General features: G+C 40.4%; 1 protein-coding gene across 1 annotated transcript in view; it reads left to right on the forward strand.

Moving 5' to 3' along the window:
- The first annotated feature begins 11,954 nt into the window (after positions 1-11,954).
- Positions 11,955-18,227, forward strand: part of col27a1b (collagen, type XXVII, alpha 1b) — a 65,624-nt gene continuing 59,351 nt past the window's right edge. Inside the window, exons 1-2 of the mRNA XM_054610559.1 lie at positions 11,955-12,173; positions 14,254-14,318. Coding sequence (XP_054466534.1) covers positions 12,121-12,173; positions 14,254-14,318 — 118 coding nt within the window. The 5' untranslated portion in view covers positions 11,955-12,120. The remainder of the gene's footprint in view (positions 12,174-14,253; positions 14,319-18,227) is intronic.

Below are 18,227 nucleotides of genomic sequence, written 5' to 3' on the forward strand. Positions count from 1 at the left end.
TTTCTACTGACAACTTGCACCAAGCGAAATCCCAAAAATAACAACACATACTATACTTCAGCAGGCCCCTTATGTCTTTCTCTTGGTTTGTAACTGTAGCTGGACGCCATGGTGACGGTGCTGAGCTCGTCCGATGAGGTGGAGCAGTTGGTCCTGAGGAACACTGACCTGACGGATGACCTTCTGCTGGGCCTGGCGGAGGCCCTGAAGAGTAGCTTGTCCGAGGTCACGCTGCTCAACCTCAACCTCAACCTCATCGGCCCGTATGGTGCTCACATTCTGCTGGACGTTCTGAGAGCGAAGCCTCAGGTCAAAGGCTTACAGTAAGTACTGGGCTCCAATAATCCACAATCTGAATACCAAGCAGTTTAAAAAAAGTGTGTTCTAAAATGACTTTAGTAAAGAACATTATAAAACTGAGCAGACAATAAAATGACAGATAAGAAAGATAATCCAAGGCCAGCCTCGTCTTGCAGAATAGAATCTACGCCTTCCACTGTTGAATTACACAATCCATCTCTTTTATGTGAATAAGAAAATGCCTCCAGTGCCTTACCTCTCTGATTTATTTTCTTTTTCACAACGAAATACAGGGAAAGTGCAAGAACTTGTCATTCTGACAGAGACATTTTGACAGATGAAGAGACTTACAGTGCATTCTGACATGTGTGAGATCAAAAGAATAGTGTAGGGTTACAAAGGAATAGATGAACACTTTGGGAAATACTCTGCTGGAGAGGTACATGAGAAGATTAATACCAATCTTTTTATATTCCCATTAAATAAAAGGCTACTGGACGAGAAAACGTCTGACACATAACCCTGAACTGTAGTTTACAGTTTTTTTAATGTTTAAACAAAGATGATATGTTGAACTATTCCTTTAGTGTGTACAGCAGGCCAAACAAGTCGCTGCAAGGAATAAAAGTATTTACTGATCAATAATGGAAATACATGTATGATTTTACACAAAACCCCTGAAGGCATCATTTCAAACATACGTGCAATTGTTCAAATCCTTTGACTGACATATATCCAGCTCAATAACAGGGAAATATGTATAAAATATAATATGTATAAAAATCATCCATAAGATCTTGAAGCTGCAGAACACACAGATAAAATAAATTATCTGATTCAGTGTTAAAAAGAAATGATGTTGCTTATAATTTACATTTTTCACAAGGAAAAAACGTATCATGGTGCAAGGACATACCCTTTGAAGCGAGCGGTTCATGGTGGAATCTAAATTAATCTCCATGGTTACCACTTTTTTTTCCCCCTCTCTCTTTTTCTACAGCCTGTTTGGAAACAAACTGCGTGACCATGGAGTGCTGACCCTGTTGAATGGAGTAGCTGAGCTGCAGGAGCAAACGGCGAGAGCTGCTGCTAACATCCAGCAGGCCATGCTTCTCCAACCGGAGCAGAACGCGCTCCTGCAGCTCCCCGCTGGGTGGAGCTCTTTCAGGGTTTTTGCTCTTTTAGAACTGGATATTGGGGGAAATGGCTTGAGTAGCGACGGGGTAAAAGTGCTAGCGTCATACATGAGGCACCACTCCTATCTCCGGTACTTAGGGCTGGCGCAGACCAACGGCGCCGATATGGCGGCGTGGAAGGAACTTTTCGACAGCATCAAGGGGAGCACATCGCTGACTCAGGTCATCCTAGATGAGAACAACTTGGGAGACCCGGGGGTGAGGCTGCTGGCAGACGTGCTCAGGGAGAACGCAAGTCTGCGGCAGGTGGATCTGGATCGAAACGGCATCAGCGACGTGGGAGGAAACGACATCATGGGGGCGCTGCTTTGCAGGACGCAGTTCCCGCTGACGCATCTGAGCCTTCAGGAGAACAACATCAGTGCGGGGCTTATGAGTAGGATACAGGAGGAGGTGAAATATAAATGAATCCTGCAGGAGAGGAAGATTACACTAGAAAAAAAAACACGAAAACCTACGCAACACAAGAAACAAAGCGCTGACTTGAGAGCTCATAATGTTCTTTGTTTACATTTTGAGGTCAGAGAGGATAAATAAAAAATAAAACCTGACTCATTTGACTTTGTTTGACCTTCACACATAAAGATGTCCTCCTTCTTATAAGTGGGTGGCCCCGGCTGACAAATGCTGCATCTTTGTTTAGCCCAGGCAGGTGGTGTAGGAGGCATGTTTGCTTTAGGGCTGCACTGTGGTCTGGATGCAACTTCAAAGAGAACTGGATGAACTGAGCCTTTCTTCTTTGTGGTGAGGTTTCATCTTCACCTTGACTTTTTCCTTCTTATCTGCTTCTTCTTTTTCTTCTTCCCACAACTCCTGACTCCCAACCTCCTACTTTGCTAAAACTGATTCCAGCACACAGATCCTTCTGTCATTTTTATTGAATTATTTGCTGCCTCCTGACAAAAAAAAAAAAAAAGAGAGAAAGAAACCACAGTGATTCATTCCACCCACAGCATTTACAGTTCCTTGGATGGTTTACCCACAACTCCCCCCCCCTCTCTCTCCTCCTCCCAGTACATTTCAGTACTCATCATCAGATCCCCTTTCTCCACCTCTTCAAATAAAAAGAGTTATGGACAGCTAAGCCTATACTACATCAACTACCCTCATTTTCTCATTCTTGTCTCTTCATGTGCTAGACAGAGCTTCTATTCAGAACCCAAGCAATGGTGGGGGGTGGGGGGAGGAGAGCGGAAAACTAGGGCAAATTCATCTGAATTTCGCGGCCGTCATCTCATTGTTCTATCAACACCGACATTCTGAGAATAACTGTACCTGTGATCAAAGCCTGTCAAAGTGGTAATTATCGTCTCCTCTCAGAGCTGCCAGTAGTGACTGTGCTGAAACCAATCCCTCCGCATTTCATCTGCTGTCTTTTTGCGGATTCCTTTACCGTGGAACCCTCGATAAAGACGCCCCTCCGAAGGATGACAGATAAATGAGACCGGCGCACCTGAACATTACATCTGTTCTGTCGTATCAGTCTGAATAAGCTCTTATTGTGGTGCTGTGGTGGAAAATATGTCTAGTTTAGGTTGTCTTTTAGGTCAGTTCTTCTGTATCTAAACTCTTGCAGACGAGACAGGTACGATTTTGTTATCAGCAAAAAGAGTCCAAGTTTCCTTTCTTTTTGACTGCTGATCCTCTAAGATCTCAACAGCCACATTTGTAGAAGGTTGAGCACAAAACCAAGTGGTACACCATCATGCCTGGCTGAGCACAAGCTGGCAAACAAGAGCCGCACTGTAGTTCACCGACTCCTCCGATAAGGCCTCCCTGCTTCTCTGTTACAGGTAAAAACTCTGATCAATGACCCCATTATCCGTCTGCTAATGTTATCCGTATTTGGGCTGAAACAAATCCTGCTGTGTTACCTGCTTCTTTCAACTGCCCCCTTCCAAAAAAACACGGGTCTTCAAACACAGAAGCTCAATCTGTTAGGAATTCACAGGTTTGCTTGAGAGACAGTTTCCCCTTTCAGGCCTTTGTAGGTTACTGTATCGTATCTCCTGCTGCTTTAGCTGTACAGTTCGGCGGTATCGGCTGTTGTACAGCCGAGATATAACCAGACTCATTCATCAGTTTTAAACTGATAAGAACTGTACCGCTAGTAGCTGAAATGTTAGCTATCCGAATCGTTGTAAAACAAGATATTCCTCTTTTTTAAAGAGCTTTAAACACATTCTCTGGTACACAGGGTTTAAGGTTGAGTTTCAGAGAAACGGTACTGTGCTGTGGGAAATATGGAGAAGTCATGGGAATTCAGATTTCTTAACTTTGACTTAAGGGCAAAAACAAAACAAATGAGGTGAACGATCATTACTCACCCTCATTGGAAGTTCAGCAATTAAGACTTTTTAGTTTCCTCAGCAGTGTAATGCAATTAGTTTAAGTTTATGAAGGGTCAGTGTCTGTTTGCAGGGTCACTACCTTTTGATGTCTTTGTAATCCTGTTGTTCTGGATACACTGAGGTAGGTGCAACCTTTTCAACTTTCATATATAATATAATATCTGAACAACTATTTCATGGATTTCCATGACATTTTTTACAGACATTCATAATCATTAGAAGATGAAGCCATAATGAGTTTGGTGATCCCATGAATTAGACGGTTTTAAAGGAACCATGTGCACCAAAATACAGTTTCATTCATTCAGATTTACCAGCATTCAAGTCACTGGCGGCAACCTGAGGGTTTGTAAAGTGAAGCCAATGATGAAGCGCCTTAAACTTGCATTTATGCTAATGGCCCGGAGGGGCTGATTCCTCTGAGGGCAAAAAGAAGTTATGTTATGGAAGTAAACTGTAATACTTTTGTCGCCTAAAATGTCTTATTCACCGTTCCATTGTACTTAGCTCCACCTTTTGGAATCACTTCTGGTTGCAAAAACCAAGATGGCGACGGCCAAAACCCCGAACTCCAGATGGGAGACTTCACTGTGACCAAGTCCACTTCCTAAATACAGTCTATGCTCCGTACCTTTATAGAGGTCATAAAGTCTGAATATTTGTCCATACCTCCATTATTTATATTCCTTTAGTCGGTAATGGTCAATCGATCAAAAGAATAAAAACGTTCTTTGTCAAGTCCATTGCTCACAGTCTACGTACATCAAAGAAAATATTTACTATTGGATTGATTTCACCATCCGACAAGCACTTCTGAAGGAACGTCTTTTAGTATATCTGTATATGTGCATAAATGTATAATAATAACCTCCAAATGGTATCTGGGACAAAACAGCTTTGACTGAGACAGTGAGGATAAGGTTGTATTTGAATGCATCTCCAAAGAAAGAACACAACGGTACACCAAGGCTTCCATACTTCATCATTCAATAAATCACTTCCAAACCTAACACCCAAGTGTGGTGGGTCTGACTGTATCCACGTATCATAAGAACAGTCTGAGTCAGTATATGACAGGAGGGAATGGACGGTCAGGAGTGTATGTTTTTTTGTGTAGAGTGGACCTGCTTTCAGCCCACATTTGGAAAGCCAGGTGGTGTTTATGTGTTTACGGAAGCCCGGGGGCGGAGGACCTCTGACGGAACAGCAAACCGCTTTGCTGGGACCATTTAAGGCCGCTCTGTATTAACTGCAGGCACACGCTCATTTTGTTTTGCCTAGTCTGTCCAAATCAGATATCTTTGAGTCTGTTTGTTGTTGATTCAAGACTATTTTTTTAATTTCACATGGAGACTTGAAACATTTTGTGGCTGGAAAATATACAATCAATCTGCCAGTTTATGAAAGCTTATCAGGTAACAGCGCTCAAAGGAGACTATGATGTGGTCTTGATTAGCAACACTATTAAGATATTTTAATGTCTCCTTCTTTTCAACTGTTACAGTAAATAGCACAAAGGGAGCAGGAAGTTGATGTTGGCTCACACTTGGTGCCCGCAGAGTAGCGGAGGATGAGTGTGGAAAGGCCTGGCTGAGGATGAGAGTGGAGGGTTTCTAGATTTGGGGGATGTAGTGCTGCAGCAAGATCCCTCTCTGGGGCTTCACTATAACAGATCCTCTTTTATTGTCCAGAATGGGAGAGCAATTTATAGACTGAAAACTGCTGAGTTACAATATAAGTACAGTTTAATTGTATTTTATTATTTTACTTGCGGGACATCAGCACAGGATTCCAACCACAAAATGGGTCAGTATATAAATATGAAGGGGATGATTAATGGCAAGAAGAAGGTTTTGTTCTCTATAAACATTGCTATGTTATAGTTATATCCATTTAGGCTCTAAAAATGATTAAAGTTAAACAATCTGAGAAGGGAAAATCCCTCGCAGGTTTACACATATGAAACTTATAATAATGAGTCAGAAGTTACTTTATTTTAAGTAAAAAAAAGTTTAGGAGCTGCTGATTTAGACCATTATTGGACACAACAAATCAAACTTAATGTTGGATAATTAGAGTGAAACTGTGGATAAAATTGAAATAAAGGAATTCAAGGCAGAGGACATAGTCAGTAAAGAAGGTAAATTATATTAATTATGTAACTAACAGTTTGTGAGTCTAATGCTACGGCCTTTAGACTCTTCAAATCATAAACAACTGTACATTCAGTGCTCTCTGCATTGCCACATCCACTACAGCATGTGACACGGCATTGCGTTGACGATGAATGAAATGTTGTAGAGCACGCTCTTTGAACAATGGAGCATGCTGCTGTTTGACATTTGGCAGAAAGAGCAGCTTTTCAATATGGATTATTCATCAGCGGTTTGATCCTCCGCTCAAATGTCACCACAACAATGCCTCTGACTTGGCAGCGGCGTCAGCCTTTCTGCAGCTGAAGAATTGGCAATGATTACCATATCTGATGTGGCGTTGGGGGAAAAAAAGATTTAGACTTTGTGTGTTCAAGAGCTTTTGCTTTTAAAACGATCATTACAACCACTTTATGGAGAATGAAGTAAAAGAAATAAGGATCTTGGTTTACCACATCGCTGAGATATTGTGCTCCATGCTCTGACTTATGATGGGTGGTGAATAAGTTGTACAGATGGCTAATGCAGGAAAGTGTGAACTGCTGCAGCGTAACTAATGGCCTCAGATGACTGATGGTTGTTTCAGACCTGTGGCCGCAATGAAAATATCAAAAAGGTTTACCTAACATTTAGCTCGACACCAAAACAATATCTCTAACATTTCATCACTCATTAATTCTATTGATGAAACCCTCATAAAACCTCCATTTAAGCTGTAAAGCTCAACCATTCTTTGAACACTTTTCAAAAACACTAAAATAACAGCATCCTTTTCCTGTTTTCTTAAAAAGCTATGCGTCTTCCAGCTGCAAAAGCAGAATCTGACCTGGTCGCAGATCATGTAAATAAGATGTATCTTATCTGTCTTTCTATCTACATTCATGTTTTTGTTTTTTTCTGGCCACTTGGGGTAGAACAGTAAGCTTTTATAAAGTTGAAATGGTGCATGTCTTAAACAAATTGGCCTATTCACAAAACAAGCAAACACAGAGCGACGTTATCAGTCATTTGGAGTTGTGCTTCTGGCATCTTTAGTTAGTCGAATATTCACTCAGATGTTGTTGTTTTTTTTTTTTGTCTCCACAAACTCCTCAGGGATATAGCAGGCTCTATAAATGCTCCACTATCTTAATGCCTAGTTGATAACTTTGACAAACCAAAACAATTGGCTAAAAGATGCTTAAACTCTCCATGGAGCTGAGGGGAGAATGTGTGTCTTTATTATCAACCACTGTGACATTACACATAGACATTTAGTTATTGTTTATAATAAAATAATACATTTGTTGCAAATTTCCTGTATGCATTATTGATGCTAATGTTGACTCCCAATCCAATCTGATCATCATAAATACACATTTTATAGTGTAAATGATTTATTGTTGTGAATACATTATAAGCAGATTCAAATGTTTCTTTATAAATCATTCAAGGAACAATTAGTCTATATTGTACTCAGTGTAGAGCAGCAACTGATTAGTCTTAATATTTTCATAAATATTTGATACGTTAAAACAAGATAGTGAGAAGTTACCCCATCTTTTCCCCAGACCCCAGAGTCAAAAAGCTGACATATTCTAATTTCTTGTTTTGTCCAAACTAACAGTCAAAATGCCAAATATATTTAGTTTCTAATCATAGCAAATAAAGAAAAGATGCACATTTGAAGAAGCAGTGAATCTTTCTCATTTATTTAAAAATGACTTAAACCGTTACCTATTAAGTATCAAAATTGTTGCCGTTGATATTAAATCGACTGTTGCTTCTGCTCTAATGTATTTATTGATTTGGTTTGAAATCAGTAACTGTTAAGTAACTATGAAACCATTTCAAAACATTTCCCTAATTTGAAGTTATATACAGTTCCATCCCAAGGCGGCAGTAAATGAAAAACAGAGGAATAATGTCACATCACCCTTATTTGTACTTACTTAACAAGGATGAATTGCTTTATTCTCTAAATTTCCTGTTGTAATGTATGGAATGGGTAAACACAGCGCCGGGGCACGCTCTTATTGGATCCAGCTGTGCATGGACAGAGGTTCCTGCATTCAGCTGGCCCCAATTCCCCAAGCGTTGGGAGTAAAACAAAAGACTCTGTGTTTATCAGATAAGACTTTCCATCGTTATAGAGCATGACATGAGAAAAGAATATGTGTGCTATTTTTTTGACTTCTTATTGAGGCCTGTTATTTAAATAAAAATGAGAGATATAACCTAAAATGATCATAATCATTTTGACGTTTTTACTAATCTATGACGTGACGGTAAATCAAAGTATTAAATCACCACAACACTTGGACTGTGCTGAAGCAAATGTGCCTCATAAATAATGTGACAGCTCTTTAAACTAAAGATGATTTATATGCATATGGTATAGGGACAATAGCTACAATGACACTGTCTGTCCGCAGGAAAATCCTCCAATTTCCTGCAGACAGTGAACTTCTAATATCCATCGTTATGTCGGAGTAACCAGACCAGCTGACTTCCATTACCCGCCGCTGGTCTGGAGTATAAACAGTCACAGCGCCTATCCACACCTGTCACTGGTTATAGACTGGGTCCATGATGGCAGTCATATGTGATGAGTGGAAGAAATGCAACTCATAAAAGACTAATAAAAAAAACTTGCCCCCGGATGTATTTTAATAAAATGTCTTTAATAAAGTCTTTAATTTCTCTTTCCATCAGAGCTCATCCAGGGTTTCCATGAAACAGGGTTTTGGCCTCGGTAGAGACAGTCTTTGGTAGAGACTGGGGGAAAGTCACTGTTTGGATAAGAAGGAGACTGAACCTTGTGTCTGGTAGGATATCCATCAGAAAATAGGGGCTCATATAATCGGACTACAAACATGTCCAAAGGAACCCCATCTCGGACGACTTAACAAAAAGATTACATATGTTAATTTGAATTTAATCCCATAGACACTGACCTGTTGGTTCTCACCATAGACGTTTATAAAATATGGACCTACTTTCTGTGATGTCATCCATAAGTTTCTGAAGAGGGACCAGTCCATCATGGCAGTTACAACACAGCCTTAAGCAAGTGACCGGATACGTCCACCTGTCAATCAAAGAGACCACGCCCTTAATTATACATAGCTTTAAGCTTTAATATAATTCAAACCGGTGAGTTATATAAAAACTCTCCTGCCATACAGTTGTCATGAATGGGAAAATGAACTAAAGAGGCCAAAAACATGTTTATCTCTGCTGTAAAGTTGGGCATTTAACATAGGGGTCTATGGGGATTGACTCACTTTTGGGGCCAGCCTCAAGTGGCCATTTGAGGAAATGCAGCTTTTGGCACTTTTCCAGCACTGGAAGTTGCAGTTTGAATCTCAATTGTGCATCAAACTTCATTGTAAGAAGAACAAAGAACAGCACTGAAGGCTTTTCTTGATGAAAAATATAGTATTGCTCTTCTCCAGTCTGATTGACAGATCATTCATCCAATCACCTGCCAAGTATTTGTCGAAAGTGTTTGCGCTTTTCCAAACGGTTTCCACTGAAGGCTTTTTCAGATGGTTCTGAGTATCAAACCATCTGGCGTGTCTGGCTAACACACTGCCAGTGTAAGAATGTAAAATTGTGGTTGTACTGGGAGGTATATGCAAGACTTATTTTACTTGGCCGGGAGCAGTGACTTCCTTACTCCCCTTAAAGCCACAACTTATCGTTTTTACACTTCGGCTTTTGAATTAAAGTAACAAATGTGTTAATAAGTAAGCTTTAGGTGCTGGTCGGCAGATTTTGTTTCTTTTTGACGGAGCCAGGCTACCTGTTTCCCCCTGTTTCCAGTCTTTATGCTAAGCTACGCTAACCAGTGTGCAGATGAGAGTGGTATAAATCTTCTCATTCTCTTGCAGAGAGCGAATAAGCCGATTTCCCCATATATCTAACCATTCCTTTAAACTCATACACGTTCTTCCCTGTGATGCCTTCAGGAACACTTTTCAGTCCTTTGCCCACAGTTTGAGAACAGCTTCCGTAGGCGGCTGCAATAATCATTACAAAAACCCCCTATGAAACGTAACACCCCAGATTGGAGGTCTTCCTCTCTCTCCCGCACTCTTCCACAGGCCGAGAGGACATTGCCCTTCTTGTCCGTGAACTGAAACTCGCGGTAACAAAAAGCTCACATCCGACGTAGCTCAGACAGGTACATGGGAAGTGCTCTTTCAAGGTGGTGAGCTCCCTTCCTTCCTGGCCCTGAGAGGACGAACTGAGAGGGGGCTCTGTGTGAGGAGGAGGGATCCAGTTGCAGGCAGCTGAATCGGCGCTCTGTTGGGTCTCCCCTGGACACTGTCATAGCGTGTTTGCTGAAGGCGGGTCAATGAGGACTTTCTTTGGCAGAGGAATTTCACAGCACACGACGGCGCACACACACACACACACGCACGCACACACACACACACACACACTGGAACCAGTGCAGCCTTGAAACCAAGATCTCTGGTGAGAACGGAAGTGGATGTTGGTGAAGCAGGAGGTTTACCTTTTCACTTGATGGAATGAATTGGTCATTTGTTACAGCTGCAATATGTCAATCATCTTATACCGTAGTTTGGTGCAAATTAGTACAAACACTCTGAGTGTTGACACCGGAAATTTTCATCTGTCAATCAGATTATACTGTAAAAGTTTAACCACAACTGTAACAAGAAATGACAAATATTTCAGAAAGAGACAGTTTATTGGTTATTTATTGTGCCTCATTTATACTGATTATACATGGGAAAAAAATGTATATCCTGCGCTTTTGGTTTTAATAATTTCAGTCTTTTGTGATCTGACTTTTGAATTTGACCCTGACCGGTGAACAGCCAGGCTGAAAATAGCTTATCACATTTATAAAAGTATCGGCACCACACGTCTCCAGATGAGTAACAACATATTGCAGTATATAAATGTAAAAACATATCCGTTGTATTATAGAAAACAGAGTTGCCATTACATAGTTTGTCCACAGGAGAGCACTAACTAATTTAACAAAACAATCTCAACTCAAGTTCCACTTACTTGCTTGCTGTGGATATCACATCACACATTCTTCATCAGCAGCTAGAGTTTGCACAGGTTACCTTGACACTGGAGGTATTCAAACCTTAGTCATGTCGAGCACCTCTGAGACGTATCATTCGTATTGAGTTAAAGAGTGTGCAATTTGTGACTTTGACAACTGAGCAAACCTTGATTCTTTCTAGAAATTTAAAAATTCTTGCAGGAGCCCTGAAAAGACTGAGAATGCAAAAAAAAAAAAAAAAAAAGAAGGAAAAACTTCTTGTGGCTGACAGATGCACATTCATCTATTTATTTATTTATTTATTAACACATGTGATAACCTAAAACATTTTGCATGTTGACTGACCAGCAACACACACACACACACACACACACACACACACACACACACACACACACACACACACACACACACACACACTCTCACCTTAAGCTGAAGGAGCTGCAGCTGTACATATTCTGTTTCCCTCGATGTCAGCTGAGGGCGACAGAGGGAGGTGTTCCCCCTTTCCCAGTTCTCAAGAATTTCCTCAGTCCACAATAAACTTTCATTTTGGGAAAGTCGGCACACACACACACACGCACACACACACACACACACACTTACACACACACTTACACACACATTTACACTTACACACACACAACGGCGGTCGTCATCTTGTCCTGCAACGGTTCGCTGGGAAAGCTGCACTAGACTTGACTTATCGTTCATTGTACTTTCCAAAACGCGCAAAAGGAGGACGCAACAAAACAGAGCAAGCGCACAGGTGGAGCGTCCTTTTTTTTTTTTTTTTAATTATTATTATTTTTTTTAAATATTATTTCTATTCATCTTCTGGAAAAAAAAAAAAAGGGGAGAATACATACATGGACAAGAAAGGAGACAAGACAATGACAGAAAGCAGTGTTTTAACTGCTGCTTATTCCTGCAGTGTTTGACTGGTTTCTTTTTATTTGTTGTTGTTTGTTGTGTTATTGTTGAATGCGTCCTGTCACGTTCACTGACTGAGCACCTGGAATGGAAACACTTTATCTGCCTCGTCCGGACTGTTGCAAAAACTCCCAAGAAAGAATGAAGTAACCGCAATGGAGCCGGACAATGCCCCGCACTCCAAACTCAAGAGCACTGGAGTCGGGGGGTGAGTCGATACATTTTAACATTTTTATACTTAAAATAGCTACTTTCTCCCCCCCACAATGTCTTGTTTAGTTTTTAAACATTGTTAATGAAGTCACACTCTTGAACGTCACCTGCGTCTGAATTAGACAGTGATAGTCGTGTTTTAGTTGCTTGTAGCGTTGATATAAGTTGTGTTATTTATTTTTTTTGCACAAGTAGAACTGTTTAAGACATATCCTGAGAGATAACATTCATATTTGGAAAAAGTCAGTTTTAAACTTGAACAGGTGGTATTTTGTACTACTACTTTTTTTTTTTTTTTTTTTTTTTTTTTTTTTTTTTTTTAACAATAAGTTGCAGGTTGGTTAGTTCATGGAAACACATTGTCTCTCTGCAGACAGTTCAGTTTAGCCTGTACTGTTCTTGAAGCTGTCTCTTCTTTTTTGCAGCTTGTACTAGAATGAGCTTGCCAGGCAATCTGGGACTGATTTGAGGGGGAAGATGTATGAGAGGAGGAGACAGTCCTCTCCTCCTCCTCCTCCTCCTCCCCTCTTCCTCCTCTCTTCTCTCCCCTCCCAGCTGCGCATCTCACTCAGCTGGTTGGCCCGGCTGTCCCAATGGGAGGGGAAATAAAAGTCCAAACGTTGCATCATATAACCACGGCTGGACATATGGGAGACTTGATCACAAACTGCACCCCCCCCCCCCCCCCCCCCCCCCAACCTTCTTTTTTTTGTGCATGTGTGTGTGTTTCTGCTGAGTTCAGTGTGAGAGCAGCGAATGGGTCGTGAAAGAGGAGGGAGGGAAAACCTTTAAAAGCTCCAACAGACAGACAGACAGTCAGTGTGTGTCAGTGGTTGACCAGTGGCTTCCTGTGGCTCTCTGGGGAAACCACTAATGTGATAGATTTCCCTGTATGTGCGTTCGTTATGGCACTGCATCACTTCAAACATCACTCGCTCAACAGGCGTCCGGGGTTTCACATAGTGCATACGACCGAATCATCAGCTCCGAGAGTGTAAAAAAAAATACCACACTGTTCACACGCAACACCTTTTTAGAGCCATATTATCTTGTCTTAAGAAAAATCAATGGTGTAAAATGAGGTGTTCATTGGCTGACATGATAAATGTCACAGTTGTCACTCGAAAAACACGTTGGTCTAATTCCAGTTGAAAGATAACACGGCTTTTTATGGGTTGAGAAAGATCTGCAGATTTTTCTTTTTCAAAACGTGCGGTCAAAAAGTGCACAGTACAGCTGTAATCAAGGCTTTGTCTCAGTTATTGAACGTTTTTCATTTTGAAGATCACAGCATTGATATATGAAATCCGTTACATTGATCTCTTTATCCTTCACTTGGCATTGTGGGTTTCACGGTGATGTTGTAGGTTTGTCAGAGGAGCCCTCACCTCTCTCCGCTGAGCAGCAGTTTATCTGGAGGTCAGGCAGAAAGATAAGACAAAGCTTGTTGTCTTGAAACAGATGTTTGACTGTGAACAAAGCAGAGATGCTGATGATCACTGTGGGAGGAGGAAATACAGGAGTTTATGGAAAACTTGTGTTGAGCATTTAAATTTGTCAACTTCATCTTTTCATGTTGTCCCTTGGATTACGTTATGTTTTTCGTTTTTGATCAGGGACATTACACAAAGAATTTATAAACAATATATGAAGAAATTAGAGATAATTTAATGTGCAGGTTTGATCAAATTGCAAATTTTCCTTCCGCAGTCATTGAGCAGGTAGGGAGAATAATAGTTCTGCAATTTTTGATTTAATGTTGCCACAGATTATGCAGATTATCTTGCTTTTCTTTGTTTGATATGACTATGAATAACTGAATAAATGAATGAAGGATTGAATAAATGAATGAATAAATGATATCATAAAGCTTCTGATCAGACTAAGTAAGAAGATGAACGATAACATTTATGGACTCTGGTTACCTTTCATGGGAAATTATAATTCCTTTTGTCATTTTAGAGACCAACGATAAAAAAAAAAACTTTAAAATTTGTGAAAGAAAAATCTTATCTGTACCTTGATTATCTGCCACAGTACATTGTCATTTCTAACCTTTTTGTCCTCCTCTTTAGGAGAATTCTGATTCTTTGGACTATTCTCTGTTGCACCTGCTCTCTACGGCTAGCACAAGCACAAGGTAAGCAACTTCAGGACAAGGATGCAAACATGCAAATACATATTGTTTGAGCAGCGACACTTTCAGGTACATCACGTGCATTTCACCGCTGTGAGACTGTTAAGATTAACTAGTTCGTATTATCATTATATGAATGGCTATAGAACAAAATGGATAAAGAAAGTGAAAATATCCACTGTAAGTATTTACATTACATTACATTACATTACAGTCATTTAGAGACGCTTTTATCCAAAGCGACTTACAATCAGTAGTATGTTACATATCATTCAGCCATTCACACACTGATGACAGGCTACCATGCAAGGTGCCACCATCAGACTCTAACTAACATTCATGCAGCATCCAGTCCACACCGATGGCAAGCCTTCAGGAGCAACTTGGGGTTAAGTGTCTTGCCCAAGGACACATCGACTGCCGAAGCCGGGTATCGAACCACCGACCCTCTGATTGGAGAACTACCTTGCTCTCCACTACGCCACATTGCCCAACGCGGGCCCCTTGTTTATCCAGGGATTATCCCAGACCGATGTGATCAGCATCTACGTTTTCTATTAACAGCTTCTTCATCTGTATCTCTGTCAGCATCACTGGTTGATCTGTCAAGGCCAAAAAAAACAACTCTGATTCAATACGTTTACTCTGCTCTGGAAAAGACTTCGAGATCGCCTGCTCTTTTCTGCCCTTGTCCCGTGAAGTGGATGTTGCGTAATGAACACTTGAACTGGATTTAGTTTTGTAACTGTAGACAAACCCTGGCTTCCCATTCATGATTTTTTTCTGTGCAAATTGAGCATGAGGCACATCTCACTCTGCTCTCTCACGACATCCCACACTCTCAGCAGGGACATTAAAAACCAGCAGATGTATTTTAGAATGATGTCATTTCTGAATTGCTTTGGACATAGTTAGATGTAATTGTAAATGGTCCGGTGAAAGTCTCTAAGCCCACACCTCTTTCTGATATCTTAAATATGTTATAGTAAAAGTTTCCAAGATGTTCCATGACTCGTGTCCCCTGACTCCCAAAGTATCCTCTGCTGAGTTGAAAGTGCACTCTTTCTCGTGTCGACACACATTCAGCTGCACCTTGTTGTCTGAAGCTATCAGCTTTCTGTTTTACTATTTAAAGACCCTTGTGAGCATGTTTTTGTCTGATTCTGCTGTCAGTCAAAATCTGCCACATCTTATTTAATCAGAGCTCTCTCCAGTTTCTAGATGCGCTTTGAAAATGTGAACCACATTCGCTCCTCAATGATAACAGTTTCTGGCAATTTTCCTATTCATCAGTTGATATTTTCCTCCAACGCTGACTGCTGAGTGTCTAGAGACACAAACACTTTTATACGCAGAGATGTGTTCTCATTTTCTAATGAAATATGTCATATAAGAACCTGCACAGTGTTCTGCATCATTTTTAGGATAAATACTATGTTGTCTACTCGTTTCCTAAGGAGCAGTAAAAAATAAGTGACTCCAATCCCAACACCAATACGACAATGTTGGTGTTCTGCACGTTTTCCTCTGCAGTCATTATAACACATAGGCCACTTTTTCTACATCTTGACCTCAGATAGCACAAAGAAACTTACCTGTCGATGTGCACAGACTTTAAAATGTAAGTCTTTTTGCACAGTTGCCATAGCTACACATGCATATTCGCTCCATACACATTTCCTCGAGGTCAGCATCGAGGGAATGACATCCAGACTCTAGATGTAAGACCTGCCTTCTTCCAGTAACGGCTCACATATCAGTGCTGGGAATCAACTGTTAAAAAAAACAAAACAGTCAATCACCAACGTTATGACATGACATTCTTCTGAAACCAGCAACCCCCCATCTCTACCATAAACCTTGATGCCATCTAGGCAGAGAGCGGTTTGAGTTATGACAATAGTAAATAATTTATATGTAATAAGATAAAGGAACACACCCCAGGAATGTACTCAGTGAGGATAGGAGTTGTGATTTCCCATTGCTCTCGGGTCCATTTTAATGTGGCATGGGAAAAGTGTAACTGAATCCAGTTTTGACCCGAGTTTCAGAATTTTGTAATATCCGCTGGTTTAGACAATGTGTTAATGCTGAGTCAGAGGCCAGCAATTCACTTCCTGTTTCTTGAAAAAAAAACATCTTGGAATGCAGAGTTCATGGATTTTTATGTAGTTGTATTAAAATCTTGAGAACCTTTAGTGTTACTCAGAGACAGCGCTTTTCCTAACAAATGAAGTGTTAAAGTTGAAGCTAAGGGGAAAGTTGAGTCTGCACTGAGGGCGAGCTAGTAGCAGAAATGCATTAGTCCGTGCACGTGCCAGCTTTGTTAAAAAAAAGTCATGTTCTCTAGCTTTGCTTTGTCTCCAGCATGTGTTATATACTCGGCTCTCAGTTGGTGTTTTTTTCGGGCTCATCAGGAGGTCATAAAAAAGCCTTAGGCGGCCCGACGTGTACCCGCTAAGATTTAGATATCCAGACTAAGCTCTGAAAGTAGATCACAAGTCACACGGCGTTAGAACAATTTTGCTTTCCTCATACCATATTAACAATTCCATTTGGTATTCAGCTGAAGAGTTTCTCACTTTCTGTTTGATGTTTCTTTTCCATGTGTGGGTTTTTCAATCGAGCTGACCTCCCACTGTCTGCACACACTGAGCAGAGTCTCCCTCACCAACACGTCTAGTGTCTATATACTTGTTCCTCCTCTGCTGAGCCGTAAATTCATCGTTTAGCAGTTTATTTCAGTCTTGCACTCATTTGTTTTGGTTTAGTCCGGAAGAGAACCGATAGTTGAGATCTATATGTAATCTTTTAGCTTTGACATTGAACGTCCTGGGAGCATTAATGTACTGTAGTCAGGGTATGCTGTTTGGCTGGGGATGATCAATTCTTCTTTCTTTTCCAACCTTACTAAACTAAACAGAACGCTTTTGTTTGACATTACTGATGAATTGCACCGGTGCCTAACAATAGACAATAGTATGATAATTGGAACATTTCCAGTCTGTTATGATGTTTGAACTAAAAACAGATTTGACTGAATGTTTTGCTCATGTGTGAGTGTGACCTTGGTGTTGTTGTTTCAGAGGTTCTCGGTTTGGGTTTTGGCACCAACGTGGGCTGCAAAAGAAATCTTTTTTTGGGAGTTGAGAGTTAATTTAGAGCATTGATGCACACTATTGTTTTTTTTTTTTTCAGCCGACACAAATACTATAATTATCTGCTTCTCAAATAACCGATACTGTCACATTTTGATGGGATTTCAACAGGTTAAAAGGGCACTTTTCATTTTATCTAGACTTTAAATCAATGAAAAGAAAATTGGCTTTGTATAATCAGCTGATCATTTATCTGCTATAATTTATTATTGGAATAATACATAATAATATAAATTAATTATTTGATAATTTATCAGGCCCGCTATATATATATATCATGCATCCCTTATTTGGAGGTTAATCATTATCCTTCATCTTTGCAAACTGTAATGGGTTATCACCAGTAGACAATGAGATGCTTGAAGTTGAAAAGGCTGATAATCAGTGTTGATTAACAATTTGCATTTATTGTAAAGAATTCTCTTGAAATAAAGGCTGCAAAATGTGGATTACATTAAACCCTTATTCCAAAACTCTGGATCCAATTAGGAGCAGTATACAGTAGACACAAGACTGTAATCTGTGAAAACTGCCCATATTTCCCGCCCATGAGATGCAAGTAGCATTTAAAAACCCGCAGAAAACAATAGGCATGTTTTCCTCAGCCCCTGTCAGAGCCATCAGCTTTATTCAACAGACATCACCAGATAAAGTGAGATGGCTTTTCAGTCTCCGCACTAATACATGTCTCGAAACCCCAACACTGTCCTCTCCAGGGATCCCCAGAGCATCCGCTTCCCAAGATCGTTCTAAT

Source organism: Anoplopoma fimbria, chromosome 13 (genome assembly GCF_027596085.1).
Source record: "Anoplopoma fimbria isolate UVic2021 breed Golden Eagle Sablefish chromosome 13, Afim_UVic_2022, whole genome shotgun sequence".
Lineage (NCBI taxonomy): Eukaryota > Metazoa > Chordata > Actinopteri > Perciformes > Anoplopomatidae > Anoplopoma > Anoplopoma fimbria.